Genomic DNA, 13070 nt, shown 5'->3' with positions numbered 1-13070 from the left:
TTGTCTTCAGTGAAGCAATGCCAAAATACATCCCTTTGCATGCTATGTGTTTCTCAGTTAATCCTTGTAAATGTTTAGCTGAGTTATTTGACTTTTTCTTTACATACATCAAATACAGGAAAGAGTGCACCTCAGAAGGATGCATGCTATCAGATTCCTGACTGTAGTTTCAGACACTGAGGTGAGGAAAGGGATTCCTTTTGAATGACATGAAATTGATGGCTAGAAACATAACAAAATGATGGGAGCTACAGACTGTAGTTTAAATATAAGGCACTTATTTCCTTTTGTTTATGTTGGACAGTTTATGTATAATTTCAGAAGAGGAATAAGAGCTATATTGTCTGCTGAGTAGAATTTTAAGACAATCTGTTCCTAAGGCTAACACATGTTTTTTTTCTGACCTTTTGTCAGTCACAAACCATTTTTGTAAGTAGTCTGAGTGACTACTTGAACCACTTTTCCTAGCTGTGTAATTTTGTTTTCCAGTTTCTAATATCAGTGATTAGTTTGTTTACTCATTCAAAATTTTTACCTCGTATAGATTATTGTGCAATGCTAAAGTAATAAAAGAGCTGCTGTGTCAGATGTCTTTTTTCCATATATCCTCACTGGAAAGAGTGCCACCAGAATCATTCAGACTTGAAAGTATTTTGTGGGAGCTGCACACTAGTGCTCTTCATTTCAAGAAGTCTGTTCCTTGTAAGGTTGTGTGTCCCATTTGCAATGGGTTTCTGACTGCATATTCTGTATTTTCTAACGTCAGATCGTAGGTATTAAAGTCAGGGTTTTGACAACAGGCGTTAACTATTTGATTTCTAATGAAGTAGACACCATGTGCAAACTAAAAAGGAAATAGTTTGAGGTGACAATCCAGGTGTTTCCTATATTTCTTTAGAAAGGACTTGAGCTAAGGCAGGGTGGCTTTGCTGTCCTAGTTTTGAGAGAACAACTAACATAATAACAGTTAAACTTTTTTTTGGTTAAAACTGATTCTTCACTGAAAAAAATGGTGTGATCAGTGAGAATAAGATTGAATTTTACTACTTACTCATTTATCTTGAATTAGCTGTAAGTGTTCTCCTTGCACTCCTGAGGAGAGTTTTTTAAAAAAAAGTCTGTTAGTAAACGCATGACATGTCATCCTCTCTGCTATCTAGTGAAGTAAACCTGGTCTTCACTTTATTCACATTACTTGAACTTATAATACAGCAGTATTGTATTAAAAATTGAATGTTTTATGTATTTCTTACGCTTCTGAACTTCTGTTTTGATACTCTAATTTCCAGATTGTCTCCCTTCAGGGTATCCGTGTTGTCCACACAGCGCAGTCGTGTAAGACTAGAAGTTACTTTTTCTTGAAATTCAGAATTAAAGTAATTAGGAAAGTAAGATTGTTCTCTTTAGTCTATTAATACAGTTTCTCAGTGTTTAAGCAGCTTAATTGTGTAATTATTAGTTGTTAGGTAAGGTTTTCAAAATCTTGTTTATGTTCCATGTGACTGATTTTTATCTTTATTGGTATTCATTATGCCTTCCAGTCTGCCTTTTGAAATATATTGCTTATTTTTCTTGTAACAACAAATTATCAGACCTACTGGTTTTTTGGAAGCGCACAGCTCGACTACCCCAGTGATACTTTTTTTCCCCATTCATAATTGTGGCTTACATGGTCTTCCAGTGTAGTGTTTTTTCAAACACTGTGTTGGCTTTCTCAACCACTTCAGCAAAACTGGACTCATTTTTTCCTCAGGTTATCAGGATGGTGGGAATCTAGTTTTTATTCAGGTCTACCTTCTCAGTCAGATTTACCTCTTCTAGGAGTTAATTCCATTTTGTTTCTTTTTTTGTTTTTGCCCTTCTATTCCTTCATTCCAGGGTTGAAATGACTCTTTTCTGAATCTTTAAATTGAGAAAATAAATTACACTTTCATTTTCTTAATATTGGAAATTTATTTTTAAAATTGTACATCTGCACTAACATTCCTCGCTATATGAGTATGGAGAGTGGATGAGGAAGTCTTTACTTTTGTTCCCAGAACCTTATCTTTCCAGTTCTAGTTGTTCTAGTAACAGCTGGGAAAAGTTTTAGAGGGTAATGTTGCAAGGTCTCAGTAAGCTGAGCAGACTTAAGTTTATTTTGACATGGAACTACGATGTGTCATAATATTTGAGCATTTTAGGAACCAAAGCCAATCATCTGACCATAGCTAAGAAATACTGGAATTGTTACTTCATGAATAATTCTTTGCTATGGGGAGCATCTACACAGATAGGAAATCTCAAGAAATCCTTGCTATGCTGGTGTTAGAAATATTACAGGGAAGAATTAAATTAGGGGTAAATAGAGACATCCTATGTGCAATATTCATTTAAATCTTATGATTATGCTTGCTGTTACAGCTCCTTTTTTCAATGTTAGTTGCCAAATGTCCTAAAAACATGGAAAACCAAGAAACAGTCCACAACTGTTTTAAATTTAAAGGTTTAATTGTGCCTTGTAATCTTCATTTCAACTGGACCAAATTTATGCTAGTCTAAGTAAAACATTGCTGTGAAAATGTTTGTTTTCTCTTGAGTGTTATCTTAGGATTTTGAAAGTAACTAAATAAATGAGAAAACACTTTCTGCATATGTTCATGTCTCACAGTAGTCCTTTATTAAAGCTTGCCAGAGTGGGCAAGAATTAATTTTCACTTAATTCTTGAGGTTAAAATATCCTATTTGTTCTCTTTATATTTTAGTTCATCTACATAAGCCCACATATTCCTATCTTGTGATTCTATGCTTAAATACTATTCTTGCATATTTAAGAGATTAGGTCTTAAATTAATGCGTGACTTTTACAAATGGCATGGTAAACTTCAGGAAAATGAATGTGAGGTAGTAGAATTTTCTAATGTGAGTGTGATTTTTTTTTTTTCCATATTTAAGTAAATTGTGGCATTAGACACATTTGAGGGCACAAGTTTACTGTGAAAGTACTGTTTACTTATTAGTGTAATAATGAATAGTGGTACTGAGTTTAACATGCAGAGTTTAACTGTGAAATTTTTAGCCTAACTCAAAACTTGTGACAAATACTGCTTCTGCTATTCTGCCTAAGGTATCAGTTATAGACAAAAGTGAAGGGTTAAATCGCTCCTAGCATTCACCAACAACTATGAAGACTTTTCACTCTGTGTGAAGGCAGTAAAAACATTCAATGTCTGGAACCCTTTACAAAAGAAAGTTGAAATATGGCAAAAGAAATCTCACTTGTTTTTTTCTGAAGTTTCTAAGCATGTGTTTCTGACCAGTTGATTAGAGGAAAAATGCACTCAGTGGAGAGTCAGCCTTCCTTTTCTTCCTTTGGAAAACAGTTAGTTTCTGTTTATAAAAGAGGATTTTGGGGGTTTCTTTCGGTAAGTGGTCTTGTTCTAGTCAAGCTAATAGGCAGTTTTTTTGCTTGGGATTTTTTCATGAGCTATTACCAAGAGCAACAGTGGAGACATTGTTAATGATGACAATCTTTGAAATTCCTCATCAGTACAATAGGAAAGATTCCATTCTATGTTATATAGAGGTGGAAAAGATAACATGAATCTGAATTTAGGAAAAAAAGTTTGTCCAAAGCTCTCCCAGTTAAAACAGAAGCTGAAGACATTTTACTTTCAGAAGAGAATAGATTTTTCAGGTGAAGGTGAAGTTTCTCTGAATGTAAACTCTTGTAAGTCACATATTTTGATTTTTTTTTTTTTTTTACAGTGACATGGGAAATTGTAAAAGGTTTATTGGTTATTTTTACAATCCCATATGTACTTTTTATTTGATTATTTCACTGTATACATAAATGGTGTCTATTTTTGATCTATCTTCTCTAAGTTTCCTATGTTTAAGCACTATTTTGGTTTCAGAGTTCAAGTAAATTTATTGTTTATTTACTATGTTCTGCTTCTTGTCTTCTACAAACTTTAGGAGGGGTTTACTGTAAAACTTTTGGAACGGATTAGTAGGTCAAATGTAGCTGTCTTAAGATTTAGTAGGCTGTTGTACAGTAATGTGATGTTATTTGGGCACTCAATAAAATAGGCATGACCTCTATAGCTGTTTTTTGCTTTGTCTTATTACCTGTAGGTAAATCAATTGTGGTTTTTGTGGATATTATAGTTAAAATATTAATAATTAATATAGTAGAGTGGTATGGTAATTATTTTAGGAGAAAGTTGCACAACATAAAGGCAAAACCTCAAATGTTAGCTTTTTAGTATGCACTGAATTTGGAAACAACATGAGCAAAAAAACCTTAGGAAATGTGGAGAGTTACATCATATGAAACTGTTGTTTTGATAACGACTTGATCCCAAGCACCTGTCTTTGTATGATATAACTTCTGTTGTGCGTAATTTTATAATTAGGATCTGAAAATGTTGGTGAAAAAACAGGCTTTGTATTTAACTTTCGTAAGTGGTTAGAGATATATTCTATTACTTAGCCATTAGTTTATCTGAAAGTACACCCACTATTAAACTGTTGGGGTTCATGCTTCTTTAAACAAAACAATCAATAAATCTCCCCTGTTGCCCACCCCCCCTGCCATCAGTAGTAGCAAACTGGTGTGTTAGATTTAATAGAAGGCACAAAACAAAGCAAGATGAACTTGTCTAAAATGTATTTGATTTTATTGGTGGGCTTTCAGGCAACTGTTCAGGAGTACACATCCTGATTTTGGGCTATAGTCTGTCAGAGTCTCATGCTGTTAATGACAGTTTTAGCATTTCTTCCTGTAGTAAGTTACAATGTGTGATTTTCCCAAGACCTTGAAATTTTCTTGTTCACTACAGGGGGAGGCATGTTGGAAAGAGGTAGAGCCATACTTTTATTAGTAAGAGTAGGATTTTGCCGTTACAATTTAACAATGCTGTTTGATAAAGGTATATTAATTTAACTGTGAGTGCTCTTGGTAAAGTGCCAGTAACTGCATGATGAAAATATGACTTAAGATACATTATCCTCAGCATTGTTTGCTGAGAAGGGAGAATGAATAATTTTAATAGCAGTTGTTTATTTGCAGTAGACTCAATTTCATTTTCTCTGGTCAATTTGTTCTGTGAGCTCATGTAGTATTAGTTAAATGATGGGAGATTTTTATCTGCCTACACACAGCATGAAAAAGGAGCTTCACTGTAGCATCTTTTAACTTTTTGTTACAGGCTAGCTTTTTTTCGCAAGTAGTATTTTGATCATGTCTATATTCTGCTGTTTTTCCTGCACATGTGCAAATACAGGCTCTACTATCAAGTAATATTTGCCTCATTCAGAGGAATATAAGAAAACTGTAGTGTTAAACTGAAAAGCATCTCAAATTCGAAAAGGTTTCCTTCCTGCATTGGGATTTTAGTTATAGTGGTGTCAAATAACACTAAATTATCAAGAAGTGCATATAGATTTACTTTTTTTTTTTTTTTTTGAGAACTCATGGAGACTGTTTTTCCCATCTGAGAAGAGACAAATTCTTAGTCTGTATTCAGAGGAAAGCTATATTTAAAAAAGGATATAAGGTCAGATTTTGTGGTTCTTATGTGACCAAAGAATATGTAAAAACTTTTACTTCTGAAAAATGTTGTCTGTGACTTCCTTTTTACTCTTGCAGGATTCATAATCATTGGTGTTGTTGGTTTTACTTTTCAAGGTACCCAGAAAATGGCATAATAGAAATGGACACAGTTAATCTTCGACCCCGAGCAAGAACCATTCTGAAGTGGAGTGAGCTAAAAGTGGGTGATGTGGTGATGGTTAACTACAATGTTGAGACACCAGAAGAAAGAGGATTTTGGTTTGATGCAGAAATTACCTCTTTGAGAGAAATCTCAAGGACTAACAAAGAGGTTCATGCTAAAATTCTGCTGGGGTAAGATTTGCTTGACCAACTCAGAAAATCTCTACATATCATACGAAGTGTGCTTGGTTTGGTTTTTTATCTGCTAGTCACCACTAGATTAATGTCATACTTTCATTCCACAGCTGTGTGAATTACAGAATTACGGTGCACGGTTTTTACAGTGTGCAGACTTAACTGTGAGTCGGAATTTTTACTTTTCCTGAGATTGCTGGAGGCAACCATAAGGTCAGATTGATCGGAGTGTGTTCCAGTAATTTTTTAGATAACTGGGAACCCCTGGGTCTCACTGAGTATGAGTCATCTCTAACAGTTTGAATAAGTCTGCAAACTGGCTGAATAAATTTTCAAATAATAAAATATTTATATAATATTATAACCTCCAGTAAGTAAAGCGTGGAGCTGTGGAATGTGGGAACTGCAACTTTTCATGGTGACTAAAATTACCTGAATATCTTTGCTTTGTTTTACTGTTTCATTTTAAAGTTTCCGTACAGTTCTTAAGGAACAGTGTTTTCTGAAGATATCCATAAGATATTACTGTCAGTGAGCTGTGTTATTGCCTTCTTAGGGATGAGCAGCTGACCAGTGATTGATTTAATGTTGGCATGTCCCACATTCACTCATGAGTGTTATCATTGTTCTGGGAGTGTATTCCTGAAAATGAATTGGACTATTAGCATACCTTGTAGTTTTCTTTACAAGAAAAGAGAACATTGTATCTATAGGAAGACTTAGTGTGGGACATGGTTAGTTGGAAGAGACATAGAAGTCTCTGTGAATCAGGTCTAATTCAGTATTTTGTGTAAAAGTGCAATCTTACCTAGTACTGGGAAATAGAAAAGACATTGACTTGGTAAAGCATACAAGTAAATGAGAGTCTGTTTTGGGAGTGGTTTTTATTTTTAGAGTTATAGGAGTTTTATTGGACAATCTCAGTGCATTATGATCATCTTTTATTAAGTAAAGCTCGCACATGGACTTTTTTTGTAGTCAAAGCAAAAAAAACCCCAAACTTGAAATATAAAGCTAGAAAAAAATGGGTAGATATTTTGAATTATTAACTTGAAAGAGAGAAGAGATTAAGAAATGGAGGGCAGTATCAATAGAGAGATGCAGATTTTCATTGTAGTGCATTTAGTGCTTCTGGCATTTGGTGAGTCAGGGATGGGCTTCATGACCTTCTATAAATAGAACTGTCCAGACAGCAGTTTACTTGAAGTTCAAATGTCTGTTGATAACATATTTTAAAACTGTTGCCTATGTGCATTCTTTCAGAGTTTTCCCCATCTATTAAAAATAGGATAATCAAAATATGTTTTATATTGGCAAAAGGTGGCTCGTAAAGAATTCTGGTTGGAACTCTATAGGGTAATCTTTTCTATATCTAAATAAACCGGTAGTTATGCTTGAAACTAGAAGATGGTAACTTTAAATAATTATTTAATGTCAGTACTGTGGCAGGTACATTGGGGTTCCCCATGATACTTAACACTTACTATCCTCTGAAAGGAATTGCGGGGGAAAACAACACAGTTGACAAATACCTATTCTAAGGTGATGAATTTAAGTCCATTTTTCAAATTGAATCATATTTCAGAGAATTTTCTTCCTAATTAAGAACTCTGGTTTCCTTTAAATGTCGATAGATCGTATATGCATGCAGTAATCAACTTGTTGCAGAAAGTAAGGTTAACTGAACCCTGCCATTTCTTAAATTTATCAAAGAATAATTCTGTATCATCTGTACTACCCAACTTATTCCTCTCAATTAGTAGTAAAAGAACAAGACAAATCTCCTAGTATTCATAAATTTGTGTAAGGAACATGCAAAAATAATTGCTTTGAATTTCAGGCATGTTGATTTGCAAATTAAAAACCAATCTCAAGGTTTCATTTTTTATTAATATATAATACAAATAATGTTATATAATATATAAAATAATATAGAAATATATTAATTTAGATTAGAATCATAATGAAATTGTTATTATTTTAATCCATAATAATATAATTAATATTTTCTCTTCTATAATACTGATATGTGATTATGAGTTCTTAACATTATGTTAGCATTAACTATTTGTCTCAAATACAGGTGAAATTTATTTTGAATTTTTTATGATTATATGTTCGTGAGTAGTTGATTGTATGCTAATGACTAGTTTTTTGTGCACTACTTAAGAACAGCCTTAGCAGGCAGTAAAAAGGGAGGCAGAACTCTTAGGTTTGAATCAGATATATTCATCACTTGGACTTTTGTTCCTTTGTGGTATTATATCAAAGAGACTTTGTATGAAGCAATTTTGTATGTGATATTTAAAGGTTTGATTTATTGATCTTGGTTGCTTTTGACAAAGGTTTCATGAAGCTGTTGGCATAATCACAGGAAATAACACGAATGTGCTGTTTGTGGTCATGCTTTGAAGCTAGTAGAACGTATGATGAATACTTTTTTTTGGTGCACCTTTTGACGTGTGTTTGTTTGGTGTTACTTTTACTCATGTTGTAGTCATAACCCAAAGGAAAATTCCTGTACAGTCTGTCATCATTAGTTCATCTTCTGGAAAGTATATATGAAATAGAGAATATTACCAAAGAGAGGATGAGACTGAACAGGAGAGACAAACATCATTATGCAGAATAATTGACCGCTTATCATTAATTCTCATTTGTGCAGTATTCACATTGCAGCTGAAATTTGTTACTGCAGAATGTCTAAAACATACCAAACAGGATTTACTGTGTCTCAGATGCAAATACTAGGGAAACAGCGGTGCTTTGACCATGGAATAGGACCTTAGGGTTCTCATGACTGTGTGTGCGTACTTGCAGTTCAGCATCTCTGAATGTGAGATTCCTAGTTCAGAGTATCTGTGGTACTTCTGAGCTGATTTTAACTGGCAAGTTGCATCTCCGGTTGTAGATATCCTCTGTTTTTGTCTTTGAGGATCATGTTCTATTTCATAATGACAACACTTGTTTGTAATCCAGAATAATATGACTTGTCATCTTTGAGGCTAACTGTTCACAATTTAACCTTGGAGCCAGCAGATATGTTTAAATTCACTGTACCAAATCAAATCAAAGTAAATCAAATGATGCTCTGCATTTGCTCATTACTAGAATTGAAGATAGAGACAAAATTAGATCTTAGTTTTCTTCATTAAACCCTTGAAAAGTCTGAGTTCAGCAAGGACTCTGTCAATACCAAGACTTGTATTTCGCTTAAGCCTTTGGAGATGTGTAAGAATGTAGATATAAATTATACAGAGTGAACATTAAACGTTCACTCATATCTTCTTCAGATGAGTGAATATTTACTGAATGTCTTCACCAATGCAGCTGTAAAGGAATGTAATAGAAGGGTCCTAAATTTTCGTGTTCATATTTGTCATCCTTTAGTTCTGTAGATTTTTGTATGAGCCTTCCTGCTCCCAAAGGAGGAATATTTATTTTTCAGATTACTTTCTCTTAATTTTTTTATATTCTTACTGTGTTTTTCTTGTAACCTGCCAGATCTGGTGTTTGTCTTCCTCTTTTTTTTTTTTTTTTTTTTTTTTTGTTATGGAATTCATTCATATTTATCATCTTACTACTCCTTTTATTCATATCTAGCATGTTTTATTCTCAGAATGTAGTATGATGTTTTAAAATTATCTTTATGCTACCTGTACAGATTTTACGTTTAATTTCTTCCTTTACTTCTTTTGGACAAGAGTCTCCATTTATGTTTAACTTCTGATTTTTTAAAAATCATACATATATTTGTTTTTACAGCTTTGCAAAGGCACAGAAATGAAACACTTCACAGAATAGTGAGGTATTCTGTAATAGTGAGTGAAACAAGCTGTGCATAGGGTTTTTTTGTTTACAGTTTCAAGAATTCTTCTGCTTCTGTGGATTTCTCTCTAGTAAAAAAAGTTATTGGCAGTTGTACCTTGTTTTGACACTTAGGAAAATAACCATACCATACTTCCTATCACTCTCAGTATATATTGTGATAATCATCATGTCTGAGTTGTTGTCGTAATTTGATGCATGCCCAGTAATGTAGTTCTCATAGTGTTTCTTCTGTAGGTCTGAAATTTTCGTCAGTGTGGTTTATGCCTTACTAGAGTAATTTTCTACCTGAAGTAACATCCTGGTTTATTTATTTTATTGTCGTGTCATTGACTGTTGCTGGTTGATCTGGGAGGACATCGTTTTGATGCTCTGTGAAATATTAACAATATTTACTTGGACCCATTTTTTTCAAGTAACTTTCATGCTCTTTCAGCAGGTATCCTAGTAATAAGAATTTTAATTGCTAAAGACCTTGCCTGCAGCTTTTTTGCACAGACGTAAAAGTGGCATATTTCTTCTAGGCGGCAAAACCAGAAAAAGGGTGAATTAGTATTTCCCCCTTTCCTCTTCTCCTTGTGACTTCAGTGGAGCTGGTCACCTCCTTTAATGAAGAGAACACCTCTTGAAGCAATAACACTGTTTCAAATCAAGATGGGTTTTGCGTGGCCTGGAAGGTCTGCTGGGATTTTTGATGATGAATCTGTAGAGGTGATCCCTAGAACTTCTTAAGCATTTCTTTGTACTGCTTTCCCTAGTCTCTACAGCTAGAGATAGCTCTTTTTGTGATACACAGCCTTAGTGAATAATCTCACAAGTCTTAACAGGAATGACTCTTGACAACCAGAATGTTTTGGGTACTGCTTAATTACCCTGTTGGACAAAAGAAATCATGTTAGCTGAAGCGTTGTGTGAGTATAATTCTCTGTTTGAACTTAGAAGTGAAGTTTAGTGGAAATAAAACTGTTCGTTTTTAAGTTCCAGGTTAGGTTTTTAACCTTTCTTCGGTTGCGGTTTCAGTTTTGGGGAAAAGTCAAGAATTAAAATATACAATGGACGCAAGGACAGAATATTATTAAAGAGACTTCTGTGTAGTGTGAAGTGCTTTCTGTTAATGATTCAGGTGTACAGGACAAACTGCCCAGGAGATATTGGGACATCAGTAGTTCCTGGGTTCTAGAGGAAGGTTGGTGTCCAGGATGTATTGTTTCTGTCAAATGTGAGATAGAAGAACAGTGTCTGACTGAAAATAACTCATGAAGAGAGCATGAGCAGAGTTAATCCTGTAACCGTTCACCATGGTACTTGTCCTCTTTGCAAGCTCTTTATGAGATACAGTACCTTGATGCATCAAACCCTTGCCGTTGGTACAAGCTGGGGATGAACAGATCAGAGCAGCCCTGCTCAGAAGGCCTTGGGGGTGCTGGTGGGTGAGAGGCTGGACATGACCCAGCCATGGGCACTCACAGCCCAGAAAGCCAAACGTGTCCTGGGCTGCATCCAAAGCAGCGTGGGCAGCAGGGCCAGGGAGGGGATTCTGCCCCTCTGCTCTGCTCTGCTGAGACCCCACCTGCAGTGCTGGATCCAGCTCTGGGGTACCAGCACAGGAAGGACATGGACCTGTTGGAGCAAGTTCGGAGGAGGCCACCAAGATAGTTGAGGGGGACGGAGCACCTCTTCTATTAGGAAAGGCTGGGAGAATTGTGACTGTTCAGCCTAGAGGAGAGAAGGCTTCGGGGTGACCTAATTACAGCCTTCCAGTACCTGAAGGGAGCCTTCAAGAAAGCCAGATAGATGGCTTCAAATTGAAGGAGTAGGTTGAGAGTAGATATGGGAAGAAATTTTGTAGTGTGAGGGTGGTGGGGCATAGGAACAGGTTGTCCAGGGAAGCTGTTGATGCCCCATCCCTGTTGATGTTCAAGGCTAGGTTGGATGGAGCACTGAGCAGCCTGGTCTAGTGGAAAGTGTCCCTGTCCCTGGCCAGGGATTGGAACTAGATGGTCTTTAAGGTCCCTTTCAAGCCAACCATTCTGTGATTCTATGGAAGAGTACATTTTGAGAAGTATTTGGCTGACTTACTGTAGAAAGTTCTTTCATGTTTCTTTCTCATTTCCCTTTGGAGAAAATTTTCCATTTTACAAACACTTCCTGAATAGTTGTGATGGACAGGTTCTACACAGATCATAGGTATTCCTCCACACTATTTACCTGCATGCTTCCTTGTTGTACCTTAAAGAGGACAAATCTTGAGGAGGTTCCATTGAGTAGAAGGGATTTGAAGGATTACTCTTTTAAGATTTCCTTGTCCATAATTATTTTCTGATATGGAATAAATATTTTATCTTCATGCTTCCCTTTTCCTCATTTTTAAAAAGAGAACATAAAAAGTAACTGATTTGTCCTGTGTGCCATTTCCCTGCCTGATCTTAACTAGCAATATGGGGAAAACTGATCCTTGATTGTTTCAGTTTGGTTTCCCAAAGTGGAAGGAAAGTAGACTAGATACTTGTAATTTTTGTTTAGTCTTTTAAACTGTGAATATACTGTTCTTTGAAATAGTAGAATTTTCCTTGCAAACCAAGTCTGCCTTACAGAGGGAGCCCAAGAGTAAGTAGCCCAATTATTTAAGATCTTTCTAGTCCTGCTGGTGAAAAAGGTAAGACTTTGGAGGGCAAATCATCCCAAGGAAAAGGAGTGAGCAAATTCTGTGGATCAAAACCTGGTTAAATACCAAATGTCAACAGACATTTGACTTTCAATAATGCCACTTTTTACTTTTGTTCCTGACAACTAGAGAAAGGCAGATACTGCATCCGTTTTAAAAGAGGGCCAGTCAGCCTTATTTCAGTCTGTGGAAAAAAAGGGAACAGTTCGCTTAAAGTGCTGGCCAGTTGGTGATGATTTGGAATAGCCAGGGTGAAATTTTTTTCCAAGAGCAAATCATGCCTTACAAGCTCCTCTGCCTGCTGTGATAAAATTATTATCTCTGTGGCCAAGGGTAGCACAAAAGATGTAATTTAATTCAATGTGTAAGTGTCCCATAATATCCTGTCCCAGTCTGGTGATTCCTGTACTAACCTGGGAGGATGGACAACCAGGTGGGTTTAGAAAAAGAAAACACTGAATGATTGGGCTCAGAGGATAGTGGTTAGTAAGTTGTACACTACCTGGAAAGTGATGACAGGCAAGGACCTGCGGGGATGTATCCTGGGACCCGTACTGTTCAGTATCTTGTGGCAATACAGTGGACTCTGGCCGAGTTTGCAGATGCATGAAACTGATGGAAATCCAAGGGTAGTACTGCCAATCAGAGAGACCGGAACAGGCAGAGGAGGAACGGGTGGCAGGA

General features: G+C 35.8%; 1 protein-coding gene across 4 annotated transcripts in view; it reads left to right on the top strand.

Annotated features, from left to right (window-relative positions):
• UHRF2 (ubiquitin like with PHD and ring finger domains 2) overlaps positions 1-13070 on the top strand; it is an 80485-nt gene that overhangs the window by 24954 nt on the left and 42461 nt on the right. For all 4 annotated transcript variants that reach the window (XM_032097235.1, XM_032097237.1, XM_032097236.1 and 1 more), the window contains exon 4: positions 5672-5890. In XM_032097235.1, coding sequence (XP_031953126.1) covers positions 5672-5890 — 219 coding nt within the window. The remainder of the gene's footprint in view (positions 1-5671; positions 5891-13070) is intronic.

This window comes from Corvus moneduloides, chromosome Z (assembly GCF_009650955.1).
Source record: "Corvus moneduloides isolate bCorMon1 chromosome Z, bCorMon1.pri, whole genome shotgun sequence".
Lineage (NCBI taxonomy): Eukaryota > Metazoa > Chordata > Aves > Passeriformes > Corvidae > Corvus > Corvus moneduloides.
Note: the sequence above shows the minus strand (reverse complement) of the source record. Positions and strands in the feature narration are given on the sequence as shown.